Source organism: Pelophylax lessonae (assembly GCF_965119305.1).
Source record: "Pelophylax lessonae genome assembly, chromosome: 5".
In the NCBI taxonomy this organism is placed as follows: Eukaryota; Metazoa; Chordata; class Amphibia; order Anura; family Ranidae; genus Pelophylax; species Pelophylax lessonae.
Genome location: NC_138772.1, coordinates 333,512,467 through 333,526,561, shown reverse-complemented (window position 1 = coordinate 333,526,561; position 14,095 = coordinate 333,512,467). Strand labels below are relative to the sequence as shown.

The window sequence follows — 14,095 nt, the reverse complement described above, 5'->3', positions numbered from 1 at the left end:
TCCTGTATAGATGGTGAACTGGAGTCTGCAGCAGATGCAGAACGAAGCTGTTCCAAGGTTGAAAGTCTACAGAGTTCCCTAAAATTGTAAATATTACCCCATGCCATAGACCAGTGGTCTCCAAACTCTGTACGCAAAGGGACAGTTTATTGTCATTCAGACTTTAGGGGGGTCGGACTGTGTCCAGCGCAAGTGAAAATTTTCCTAGCATCAGTGGGCGTAAACAGCACTACATTTGGTATTCGGGGAAGGAATAGTGCCCCATTGTTGGTATCATTGGGAGGAATAGTGCCCCATTATTGGTGTCAGTGGGAGAAATGGTTCCCCATTGTTGATGTCGGGTGGCAGAATAGTGTCTCATATCCGTGGGAAGAATAGTGCCCTGAGGGCCAGATAAAGGTGAGCTAAGGGCTGCATCTGGTACCCAGGCCAAAGTTTGGAGACCATTGCCATAGACCATCATCACATTGCTGAGAAAAATCAATATCTAGCATGCCATTCTCTTGTTCATCCTGAGAGGAAGGCTTTCTCAGGATAATATTTTTATGAAATCTATATACAACCCCAACCGTATCAAAAACATGCAGTTGAAACATTAAGGAGACAGACCTTTAGCCTCGGCTCACACTACTGCGACCTAAAAGTCCTGCGACTTATAGTGCGACTTTACCGGATGACTTCCTAGCGATTTGCTGGTTACTAAATTACTACTTTATTGCGACTTTGAAGCGTCTTTGTCTTGTGCAGGTATGCAGAGATAACAGCATATGGCAAAATGCCATGCACTGCCTGGGTAATCTTCCTGTAATGTCGGATCAAAATCACATCAATACAGATGATGATCCGACTTGGAGAGAACTTCCATTAAAGTCTATGGGCACAAGTCAGATAGAAGTCTCCTTTGAAATAGTACAGGAACCTTTTCTAAAGTTTGAGCGACTTCAGTAGTGCTAATTAAGGCAGCTCTCATTGACTAACATGGGATTTCACATGTAGGGATGCACCGATCCGATATTTGGATCGGAAATCGGCCCCGATCCGGACAAAATAGCTGGATCGGAAATCGGTAAAGTTCAGCCGTCCCACGGGCCGATCCGTTTTTTGCTGAGTAACGGCTCAGCCATTCCTTACTAGGTGCAGTAGTAGTATGGGATGGGAGCCGCTACTTCCTGTATAGGTCCGGCTCACAGGCGGAGTGATATCAAATGCACTCCGCCTGTGAATGGAGGAGCCCCCAGAAGCAGCGGCTTTGCTCTGTACTGCAGCCGCTTGCTTTGTGTGTAGCTCCGGATCGGTTCCGTATCGGTATCGGCAATTTCACCTCGCCAGATATCGGCTCCAAAAAAGCCGGATCGGTGCATCCCTATTCACATGTCATGTGATTTGGGGTCTCACAAGTTTAAACCCAATTCGCGGAAGTGTGAAACAAGCCTCAGAGAGAACAGCCATCAATATCACTATCATATAAATGTATGTAAGAAATATTTATAACAGCTTGTATTTCTTGTTGTTTTGCTCTGTGGATAACATTTGCTTTTTTTTCTGCCTGCTTTCCATCTACACCCTTTTTCAGTTTACACTTGTTTTTCCCTTCCTCTTCAAAAATTTGTAGTTTGAGGATCTGTTCATGTTTTTTGGAGCAGAATCTTTCAAATCAGTCCTTTTGAAAGAACTGAATAAGCCAAGCTCCTTACAGAATTTACAAGTTCAGATGAATCTGAGATATCTGATTGAGATGTAGAAGCATGAGAGCCAAATATGACACATTTTCTTTCCCGTCTTTAGAATCAGGTGGGGGGGGGGGGGGGGGACTTGTGATGTTGCAAACCTCAGCATCCCCATTTATAGACTATGTTGTCCTTGTGGTCATGAAAATTCCTAAAGCTGGCCATAGATGAATAGAATTTCAAACAAAGTTCTTAAAAGAGAAGTACTGCCAAAACTCATTCTCTTGTGGATCACAGGAGTGCAGTTCGTTCTGCACTCCCATGACCCGCTTTCAGCAGACAGCAGGCTGAAGTCCGCTGTCGGTTGATATCACAGAGCCAGTCTAGGCTCGGGCAAGATCGTGGTAATGAAGTCTGAATCCGCCTACCTGCCTGGACCAGCATCTGGCTCAGCCTCTCAACAAGCCGCTAAGAACCTGAGCTGACTGCTCCTGCCCCCTCCACAGCCCAGTGCTCCAGTGAATGAGGGGGGAGGGGGGGGGCAGAGCAGAGAGCTGCTGACTGACAGTCACCATCTCTGTGCTCAGGCAGCTGTGAGAACCCAGCAATCGGTGGTGTTTCATCACTTGGTTCTCAGAGTGGCGGAGGACTGATGCTGCATCCACCTAGGTTAGTATTATTCTTTAAAGAAAAAAAAAACATACTTCTCTTTAAAGAGGAAGTAAACCCTCCTCTGCAAGTTGTACCTATAGGTAAGCCTATGATAAGGCTTACCTATAGGTACTGTAAATATCTCCTAAACTTGTACTGTTTAGGAGATATTTACCTTACTGCAGCCAGTGACGTCACTGGCGCATGCGCTCTGAAGGCCGCTGGTGCCGTTCCTTCAGAGCCCCATGCCGTGACCGTCGGCTCCCGCGCGCGTGCGCAGGAGTGACGTCACCGTGGCTCCGGCCAATCAGATGGCCTGTCATAGAGGTAAGCGGGCGGCACTGCGGGCGCTCGTTCTAATAGAAGTATTTCATAATGAGCTAGTATGTGATGCATACTAGCTCATTATGTGTTTCTCTTTCAGGGTGAAAAAAAAAATTGGGGTTTACAACCTCTTTAAGGCTGGGTTCACACTTATATGAATTGTATGCGGGTTTCCCCGCATCCAATTCGCATGACAGGAGAGTGTGACCGGCTCTCAATGGAGTAAATTTACACACCTCCGGGGCGGCCATGGGCTGCACTGGAAAAGAGTCCTGTGCATCTTTGGCTCAGTTTCAGGTCCAAATTCAGGCAATAATTCGGACCTGATTCGCACCTGAAACGGAGCACAAGGGACACACCGAACCCCCTGCTGCGAGCCGCGGTCGCAGCTAGTGTAAACCAGGTCTTAGGGAAATGTGTACGAAATTTCTCAGAATGTTCTCAGGACATTTGTTTGTCATTTGAAAAATGTTGTTTGCAATTAACATTTAATTTTGGAATAAATGGAGTTTACTGAAAGAAAATGACATTCACTGTTAGAAATTCCTTCATTCAAGAAAAATTTACCATCCTGCTACTTTGAATCTTCTTGTCACTTTGGTCGAAAATGAGCATCGATTTGCCTCACTAACGTTTGAGAAGAGCGAATTAACTTTCTTAGAACCTTCTTTTCCCATGTGAAAGTGCATGGGGGAATCCTCCCCTCTGTGTCTTGGTATTCTGACAGTGGGGAGTGCTCCCCACCATTAGAATACACTGATCAGCATGGCTGGCTATAGCCTGCAATGATGATCAAGCAGATCTTTACCAACAGGCTGGTTGAAGAGAAGATGATCAGTAGATTGACTTCTGTTTAACCACATTGCTGGGGCCTAGGCTGAACTGTCCGAATTTCAATCCACGTATGGCCGGCTTTAGGAAAATGTCCAGCTCTAGTAAACCATATACAGTATTAAACAAATCTTCTCTTTCTGTACCTTGATTGATAAATCTCTTCCATTGGTTGTGTAAATAAACATAAACACTTCATCACTCCGTTGGTGACATACTTCTTTTTAAACAATGGCTGGAATGTGGTTTTTGGATCGATGTGATTTGTTTTCAGTGTAGCTTGGCAATTGTCATCTGAGTGCCTGTATTGTTTATTTGTATTGCTAGACTGTACTTGCTAATGGCAGCGCTATATAGATCAGTGGTTCCTAAAAGTGGTCTGTAGCTCTCCGAAATACACAGATCAAATAATTTATAAGGGAGCTGCGTTACCTGCCTGTATTACTTTCCATCCATTTCTGGGATCTACACAGCTCTGTCATACAGCACAGCCCTATCTAGCAATGCAGGAGACCTGATTTTAAAGTCAAAGCAGAACTCCGCAGAAATAATAAAATTATCTTTGCATTGGGGTTCCCCTTTTACACACTGCAAGAGATAAATGCTTTTTTATGCTTGGAGTACCTGTAAAAAGCATTTCCATTTACCTGACCCTATGCATTTTTTAGTTTATTTTGCAGTTTGCAGAAACGCACTACAGTCCATTTAACATGGTTTCCTATGGTTCACGTTCACATTTATGTGTTTTTTTAGCCGGTGTGTTTTTGGAAAGGGTCGGGGACTTTTTCCCTGCAGGAGATTTTGTGTGTAATAGACTTCAATGGACCTGCACTTCTGCCTTTCTCTCACAGACTCCCTCTTTCATGCTTCCATCCTCCCATCTGAAGCCCCTAACATAATTGTAAGTGGGAATGTCAAGGACTTACCCCAAACCCAGAGCATGGGAGGGGGGGGGGGGGGAAGAGCGCAGTCCAATAGGAGGGCAAGACAAATCTTTCAGCCAACCGTATTTTTAAATTGTCAAACTTGGATGTGCGGGTGAACCCATACAGCCACTGTGTCTCTATTGATTAACACAGGCTGTCTGCACGCATTTCCATCCTGCTTGGGAAACATAAAGCTAATGGCTCTTGCATGCTGTATGGGCCTTTGTGCCCAAGTGAATTAGCCCTAAAGGAAAAGTAGCACTGAAAAAAACACTTATGTCAGCTGAATCTCATCTGATTCAGCAGGAACTGGCCGAGATTCAAACTGTTAATGGGCAGGCGGAATGTACCTAGTTGATCAATCAATCAACTGGGTACAATCAGTCTGCTGGATTCTCTTACGATTATTGCTAGTGGCTGCTATAGCCACTAGCAATAATCCCTGTCTTCTCCCGGCGAAGACAGGGAGTTGATGGGGGAATCGTGCAACGTTACATAGTTAGTGAGGTTAAAAAAAGACATCCGTCCATCCAGTTCAACCTATGATGTGTGTGTGTTTGCTGTTAACTGTACATTGTATACCCCTCTATGTTGTGGTCTTTAAGGTTCCCATCTAACAGTTTTTTGAAACTATCGATGCTCTCTGCTGATACCACTGCTTGTGGAAGAGAATTCCACATCCTTACTGCTCTGACAGTGAAGAACCCCTTACGTATTTTAAGGTTAAACCGCCTTTCCTCTAGTTTTAGTGAGTGGCCACGTGTCTTATTGAATTCCCTTTCTCTGAATAGTTTGTTCCTTATGCTAGGGTCGCCAGTACAGTATTTGTACATTGATATCATATTCCCCCTCAATCGTCTCTTATCGAGAGAGAATAAATCCAGTGCTTGTAGTCTTTCCTCATAGCCGATGCCCTCCATTCCCCTAATTATTTTTGTTGCCCTTCTCTGGACTCTCTCCAGTTCCAGCACATCCTTCCTGAGGACCGGTGCCCAGAACTGGACAGCATACTCCAGATGTGGCCGGACCAGAGTCTTGTAGAGAGGGAGAATAATCTCTTTATTTCTGGAGTGAATCCCCTTTTTTATACATCCCAGTATTCTGTTGGCTTTGCTTGCAGCGGCTTGGCATTGCATGCCACTGCCAAGCCTGTTGTCTACCAGTACCCCCAGGTCCTTTTCCATCCTAGACTCACCCAGAGGTTCCCCCCTAGTGAGTAGCTTGCTTTCTGGTTTCTGGCCCCCAAGTGCATTACTTTACATTTATCAACATTAAACCTCATCTGCCATGTAGTTGCCCACCCCATTATTTTGTTCAGGTCTGCTTGTAAGGTTTCCATATCCTGCATAGAAGATATTGGCCTAGTTTAGTATCATCCGCAAATACTGAAATTGTACTAGATATCCCCTCCTCTAGATCATTTATGAATGTGTTGATGAGGAATTCGTGCAAATTTCTTTCCTGCAACCCGTTTTCGGCGGGTCGGAGCAAGTGTAAACTTGCACTATAACCAGTCATTCTTTCCATATTAATTCTTCATCGTTGGCATACCTGGGGGCGTGAGTGTGTCTTTTGCCTAAATACTTTGTGCTTAAAGCGGTTGTAAACCTCAGACATGAAATATGAGCAAAGCATATCCTTCTATAGTGTGTACTTGTCTCAATTAAGGTCACTAAGTGTAATTTCTGTCTGCTGCTTTGTTCCCTCGCTATCTGCAGGAGTCACTTCTGACAAGTTTTCCTGACACCAAGAGAAAAAAGGTGACAGGAGAGGGAGCTCCAGCTGTTTGACAGCCTCAGCTCTGTACATCTGACCATGGCCATCGGAAGTAGAAAATGTCCCGGTAACAGTGGGAGTAAACAATGCCCTACCTTTGGTGTCAGGGAGAGGAACCATGCCCTATCGCTATGTCATTGAGGGAAATTGTGCCCCATGTGTTGGTGTCATTGGGAGGCACTGTAACCAATTGTTGGTGTCAATGTTAGGAATTGTGCCCTATCTTTGGTGTCATTGGGAGGAATTGTGCCCCGTCATTGGTGTCAGTGGATGAAATAGTGACCTAAGGGCCAGATAAAAGCAAGCAAAGGGCCACATCCACCCCTGGGAGCACAGTTTTGAGACCAATGGTCTAGAACATATCCAGTCCAGCCATCTATTCTTCCTTGTAGTAGAGGATTTCTGCCATGGTCAAGAAGGCCTACAGACATACAAAACAAAATCGGCCAAATTAGGTAAAAAATCTTTGATATTTGTAAGAAACTGTACAAAAACATGCTGACTTTTTCTTTCTTCTTTCAGATACCTTCTGGAATGGCGGAATTACTGGACGTTTACCTTCTTTCTATCTCCCTCTTGTCATTTTAACTCTTCAATGGTAACAGTGACACAAAATGCTCCTATGAACAGACTCCGAATAAACTATCAGACTGTTATTAGTGGCTGTTTTACAACCACAAACCTTTAGCATCCAAGGATTTAAAAGAGATTCAAAATGAATCGGTACACAACAATGAAACAGCTTGGCGATGGCACGTATGGAAATGTGCTGATGGGGAAAAGCAATGAGTCTGGAGAACTAGTAGCCATCAAAAAGTAAGTAGGCATTGCAGAAGAAACAGTGACATTGTCAGTATTATGTTGGTTGTTTTCCATTATGCATAAGCAATCCTAACCTTTATTTATCAGTGTGACTTTCATATGAACTGTCTTTATTGCCTTACAGCAACCAATTTGATTCAAACCAATCCTGAAAAATGACAGTAGGATTGAAGCCACAAGTAGTTTTTATTCATTCAACCCAGTAGCCTAAACGAAAAAAACGAGGAACTCGTGAGAAGCTTGCTGTACGAACTATGCAATCTGAGTACAGTGATCTCCCCACTGAGCTATTGTGTTCTGCCAGGGGGAACCTCCCCCGCCATTAGTTGCAAGCGCTGATCGGAAGCCGATCAGCTGCTGGTTTTCCAGCATGCCCATTTGACAGAAGCCATACAGACTGCTATACCCACTGGCTGAATATCAGCCGGTGTCTGTTGAACTGGCCAATATTCTTCCCTGTGTGTACCACACTTAAGGAGCCTGTAATCCAATTGTCATTGGAAGCATTTTGATAAATGAGACAGAACGTGATTTAGGGAACTGATAACACAGTGGATAAAGTTGTCATTTTTTGGCTTCTTAAGCCCTGTACACATGATCAGATTATCGAACGATCTGTCGTCCGTTTTTTGTGGCATGCTAGTCTGATGTGGAAAGTGAAGAGGTTATTTTCATAGGAATTTTCTCGTACGACAGAATTCTACTTCAGAAGTGATGTCATGTGTTGGATTGCTTTGTATGTGTTCTTTCGTCTCTGAGCATGCCTAGTCTTGCTCTTAAGATTTTTTTTCCGTCAAACTCTGTACTAATGAGACAAAAATCGGACGTTGTATTACGGACAACAAAAATTTTATAGCCTGCACATTGGGATTTTGTCAGCCGAAAAGTCAGATTTGGCTGTCGAAAGCACCATACTAACAATCCGAAAATCGGCAGATCGGTCGTCGGAATTTTCCCTACAGATTTTCTTAATGTGTCTACGGGCCTTTAGACCCCTTTCTGAGGAAGGGTAAAACAAATCTGCCTGAACACAATTTTGCAACTTTCACATGTGTTAGTAAAACTTTATACTGTATATCATTGCAACTACTTTAGTGCAGGGCTCGACAAACCCTGGGCGCCAGGTCGCATTTGCGACCAGAATTAGCGACCTGACGCCTGGGGTGCCCTGCAGGAGGTGTCCTGTCCCTTTTGCGCCCCCACTTCCTCCCTGATTTCACGGACTTCCGCGCCGTCCAAAAATTGAGTCCCCCGGCTTTTCGGCCTTCTTCTGTGACTGAGAGGCTTCCAATGGGGAACTGGCGCCCTCTTGTGGTGGCCGGGAGTAATGGCTTTCCACTGCCTGTTCTCAATGCAATGAGAGGCAGGGAGTGTGGTTATTATTATTAATTTATTTTTTAAATTAAAAAAAAAATAAATAATATTTTTTTTCTTTTTTTTTAAATTATTAAAAAACATTTAAAAATTGTATTTTTCTTTTTTTTTTCAATTATTGTTATTAAAAAAAATTATATATATATATATATATATATATATATGTATATATATATATATATATATATATATGATCTTTTTTTTTTCCCCCCTCATCGCCATGCCACAGACGAAGGCCCCTTTCACACGGGCTGTCTGATCAGGTCCGCCTGTCAGTTTCTCAGGCAGACCTGATCGGACCCTTCATTCTCCTCTATGGAGCAGTAATCTGCCGCCATCTGATCCTGTCCGCCAAAAACAGACGGATGGTTGTTCTATTTTCTATCCATCCCGACCGTGGATCGGATCAGATGGCAGCGGATGGAAAGAGACAGTCTGTTTCCATTCAATTGCGCTATAGAGGAGAGTGGGGTTCTAGTCGTATTTATGTGTAAATTTAGTATCCGTTTTATTAACTAAAGCTTGGTTGTTTAAAAAAAAAAAAAAAACTGGCTCCTAACTTTTTTAGCTGGCTCCTAGATTTCAGGCAAATTTGTCAAGCCCTGCTTTAGTGTATCCAGGTGAAAATTTCCTTTTTTTTTTTAGGACAACTTGGACTTTCATTTGGTGGTAAATGCTAATGAACATCTCCTGATTTTTCTTTTTTTAATATTAAAGAAAACTGTCCCAAAGTAGAAAAGAAAATAATTTTGTTTACATTTTGCTTTATTTTTCCTGCTCTCACCATAACCTACCGCCAAAGAACAACCAAAAATAAATTCTTCTTCTGACAATGGTGTGCATTATGCCTTTTTAATCCTGCCTAAAACAAACTGACTGTGACACTTAGTCAGGCCATACCAGGGGTTGAAAGAAAGAAAATTGCTTGATTTCCCCATCAACACAGTGCGTGTTGATGATGGGAATCCCTCTCGCAGCGCTATTGTGTTCTGCTGGCTGGGAGATTTCCCCACCGGCAGTATACAGTGATCACTGCTTGTGGCTATAGCCGCCGGCCGTGATCGGGTAAAAAAACCCGATAGGCTGGATGTACTGAAGACGATCGATGGATTGACTTCAGTATAATCATCCTGCCCATAGACAGATCAAAGTTTAGCCAGTTACTGATGACCCAGACAAATTGCGACCCATCTATGGCTGGCTTAACTGACACCGATTTTAAAACCCTGCCTAAGGGCTCTTTCACACACTCCGTCCGTTGGACGGAGTCCGTTTTTCTCAGCGGGGGATCGAGCCGCCGATCCCCCACTGAGCAGCAGGAGGACAGCTGTGTCTCCGCGCTGTGTGCGGAGACACAGCTGACAGTTCCCCATGCATCTCTATGGGGGAAATCGGATGTCAACGGACCGTCAGTCCGTTCTCACCCGATCCCATCCGATCCGATCCGCTGGACGGATGGAAAATAGGGTTTCCATCCGTCCAGATTTGACGGATCGGATCGGGTCGGATGTCAGCGGACATGTCTCCGCTGACATCCGATGCCCCATAGGAATGCATGGGGGGACCGTTCAGATCCGCCAAAAAAACGGACAGGCGGATCTGAACGGTCCGCCTGTGTGAAAGGGGCCTTAAGTACACCAAATCTGACCTTGACCCTAAACCTGACACTGACCAAGATCAAACCCTGATCTACTTATTTTTTATGTTATTTTTTTTTTAGACACGCATTTGTTTTGTTTACATTTTTCACCTCTAGAAGAAAAAGAAACAATGTATCTCTCCATTCAGAGGAGAAAAAAACACAGGGGCAGGCTCAACAGTGACTGATCACTGTGATAGCCAATCAAAGGCTATCACAGCGATCAGATGATTGGGAACCGGGACTCCCCATTCTGGATCCTTAATAGGAAACCCAGGGCACTTGATGAGAGACTGATCTCTGTGCTGGAAACGCTCTGTGCAGCATGCTCCCAGTACAAATACATGCACACATATATGTGTTTTATTAAATATACATTTGTTGTTTAAGATCTTCAATATTGCAGATTGCTAGGATGCTAGACATCCTGTTTCCCAAGGGTCAACATCTGCTTCGAATGCACATGCATGTCGCAATCTTCATTTATGTTTATGAAAAGGTCATCAACCATTGGGACAGATGAATTAGGCGCCCTTCCATAGGAATAAATAGAGAAGCAGGGTCCAGGAATTTTTGGAGAAGAAGCTTTATGGGACCAGGTAGCCTCAAATCTAGTGTATGAAAGGAGGGGGGGGGGGGGGGGTGATGACATATAAAGTGTACTAAACTTACAGCTATCCAATAGCCCTTTTCTGACCAGAGGTTCTCAAGGCCTAGATGCCCATATCGATACAACTGTTATATTTACGTCTTTTATTTAGTACACTGCTGTAATTTAAAGAGGAAGTAAACTCTTCCTTTTTTTTTCTGCACTGTAAATGCATAATGTGCTAGTATGCATTGCATACTAGCACATTATGTGACACTTACCAGCAATGAAGCCCGCGTTGTCCCCGCTGCCGGCCGCATCCATCTATGCCTGTCTTCCTTCCGGGTCTGCGGACTCCAGCTGTATTACTGGCCAAGGCACAGGGCTCTGAAGAAATGGCACGGACAGCCATTTCTTCAGAGTGCATGCGTCCATGACTTCATCGGCTGCATGCAATGTAAATATCTCCTAAACGGTGCAAGTTTAGGAGATATTTACAGTACCTATAGGTAAGCCTTATTAAAGGCTTGCCTATAGGTAAAAGTCATAAAAGTGGGTTTACAACCACTTTAAAAAAAATAAAAAATAAACCTGCTCTGTTATACAATTTTAGAATATGTATTTTTTTAGATTGCAATTATTATATTGTATGTTGTTATTGTAACTGTACCTGACATTAAAACGAATAAATTAACACTAATTAACAATAATAAACAGATGGGAGTGTAGATCAATGAAGGAGGCAGTGTGCATCTATAGGCATGGCAAAATAGAAACATGCTGTACAATACATTTCTGCAATGTATGCACTTTTTTAAATGTTTTACCCCTTTAAAGACCCTGCAAATACAGAAAAATATCAGTTGATTTGCCAGAGTTGCACTCCGCTTTCAAGTCCAGTTGTTGTCCAGTCCAGTTGTGCATTTTTGAAGAATAAAGCCTAATACACACGTGCCAAATATCGGGCGGCATTGGCCGGTTCTATAGAAACTGACCGACATTTGGCCTGTGTGTACTACAGCCGGTCCGACAGAAGCCAGCCAATTGGCTGACTTCTGTCGAATGGGTATGGCCAAAAAAGGTATCCAATACGGCTCCCCGATCAGCGCTCTGGAGAGATTGCGGGTGGCTGGCGGCAATCATGTCCGCCGGACCCGCTGATTGGCTCCCCCCGGCCAATCAGCGGGTGTGCGCTTCTCCCGTGGCACGCGCGCCCCCCACTATCTGTTACACGAAGCGGCGTACAGGTAAAACTACGGTGACTGGTCGGCAATTGATTAGTATCCTGACACTGGGTATTATGCAGCGAATGGGGTTAAAGTATTAGGCAAATGTTTCTTTTCTGGTTTTGGATAGAGTGGGGATGGATTAGAACCCATGTCAGTTTTTTGCTGGCTGTGCCCCCATTAAAGAGTTTCACCATTACTATTTGTCATGTTTACCGTTATTGATGAAAGTAAAAGAAAATCCCAAATTTTGTGTTGTTCCGAGAAACTTAAAAGAGAGGAAATCTTCCAATGGGGACATTGGTTCTGTTGGCCTGGAGGGCCCCAAGGGATTCTCTTGATTTTTGGTGATTTCCTCTCACTTCCTGTTTGGCTATGGGACAGGAAGTGAAGGGAAATCTCCACAATGGGACACAGATGGCAAAAAAAAAAAATCTGACAGGGTTGCAACCCTCCCTTGCTCTATATAAAATGAAAAAAAAGTTTAGAATATAGTTCTACTTTAACATTACTGTATCTTTGGCTTTCAGAAATGCACTTCTATTTAGAAAAAATCGTATTACTTTGATTTTTTTTTTCTACAGGATGAAAAGGAAGTTCTATTCTTGGGATGAATGTATGAATTTAAGAGAAGTGAAGGTAATTTTTGATAAGGAACTGTATTTTAGTTGGGGATACTTATAATTTGTGTTTAACTAGTATATTTAATATTGATTATATAGTAATCTCCAGTCAAGAACTGTGCTTTTACTGCATTTACGTATTTGTTTATTTCCTTACACACAGATGTAGGGCTATGTTAGGAAACTCTTTATGGCTGTCTGTGAGAATCTAATATATTGCGAACATTAGGTAGTGTCCATAGAAAAATATAGAGAGTTCCTCCCCTCCAACCACCACCATGTTACTGTAACACCAGCACAAATTGACTTGAACAGTTAAATGAAGAGACTCCCCTTCCTCCCACATGATAGTGCTTGGCATTTAGTTGCTCACTGGGCAATGTCAGATGGGGTTGATAGAGAGTCTTCAGCCTTTTGTAAACTTTGATTGGATTGGTAAAGACCTAAAGGCTCGCACACACTTGGCTAAAATAGGACGAAATATCCTCCAATTTTTCTCTCTTGCTCAGCGTTCATTACCATTTTTAGTTGACACTTCATAATGTTCACGAAATTTCTCATCCAATTTTTTTTTTCTTTTGGGATGTTTGTTCCTAGACTTCCGGGGCGTCAGCAACTTCAGATCATGCGCGGTCTTTAGTATCCGATTTTTTTGCGGACGTACTGCATACACATTAAACAAAAATTGGTCATCTGGGGACGGACGATAAAAATTTTGGTTTTTCGTTGAAAATGTCGGCATCGGCTGCTGAAAGTTGTGTACACACTAGCCGAAAATCGTACGATTTTACCTCGGACGGGAATTTTCGGCAGATTTTCTACTAGTGTGTACCCCACTTTACACAAGGCTTCTTCTCCTCACTCTTAGCAGCAAACACAATGGCAAGGAATTCCTAAAGCTGGATACACACTATACAACTTTTGTTGTTTGATTTCCTTTAGATTTACCTTCAACTATGTAGTGCCTGATTACATACAAATTGAAAGTGTTTAGATTTGACCTCATATTATATGGTTTTGGTAAATGTAAAGGAAAAATCTAAACACAATTGTATAGTGTGTATGGTCCATTAATTGCTGTGGGGGGTGGCTTTAAAGTTAATTTATTGCTTTGCCCTGCTTAGGCAGATTTCACTTTAAAGCAAAAATTGATGTGAATTTTAAATTTTAAATTTTTTGAATGAAAGCCATACATGACAGCTAAAACTATTGCTTTTTAACCATGATCATCACTGTTATAAGCACTAATAGTGTGGGGGAAAAGAATCCATGATTCCCCCCACTATGGTGACACTGAACTACTCTGATGACAGGATGTAAAAAAAAAAAAGTAGGTAAAACACAAAAAAGTTCATGTATTGCACTGGTGACAGTATGTAAAAAAATGGTTTAATTTCTTAATTTTTCAAAAAATTGTGACAAAAAGTTACAAGTCCAAAAACTCGCTATGCCTTTTACTAAATACCTTGGACTGTCTACTTTCCAAAAGGGGGTCATTTGGGGGGTATTTGTACTGTCCTGGTGTTTTAGGGCCTCAAGAAAATAGGCTGTCAGTGCATCAGGATTGATCAATTTTTCAAATATATACAGTATATTATACTGTAGAGTGTAGACTCTATAACTTTCACACAGACTAAATATTATATG

The 14,095-nt window shown here is 42.7% G+C and overlaps 1 protein-coding gene across 3 annotated transcripts in view; it reads left to right on the top strand.

The window, feature by feature from the left end:
• The window catches only part of MAK (male germ cell associated kinase), a 120,520-nt gene that overhangs the window by 41,262 nt on the left and 65,163 nt on the right, over positions 1–14,095 (top strand). For all 3 annotated transcript variants that reach the window (XM_082259129.1, XM_082259127.1, XM_082259128.1), the window contains exons 2-3: positions 6,698–6,991; positions 12,410–12,464. In XM_082259129.1, the coding sequence (XP_082115255.1) occupies positions 6,891–6,991; positions 12,410–12,464 (156 nt within the window). In that variant the 5' untranslated portion in view covers positions 6,698–6,890. The remainder of the gene's footprint in view (positions 1–6,697; positions 6,992–12,409; positions 12,465–14,095) is intronic.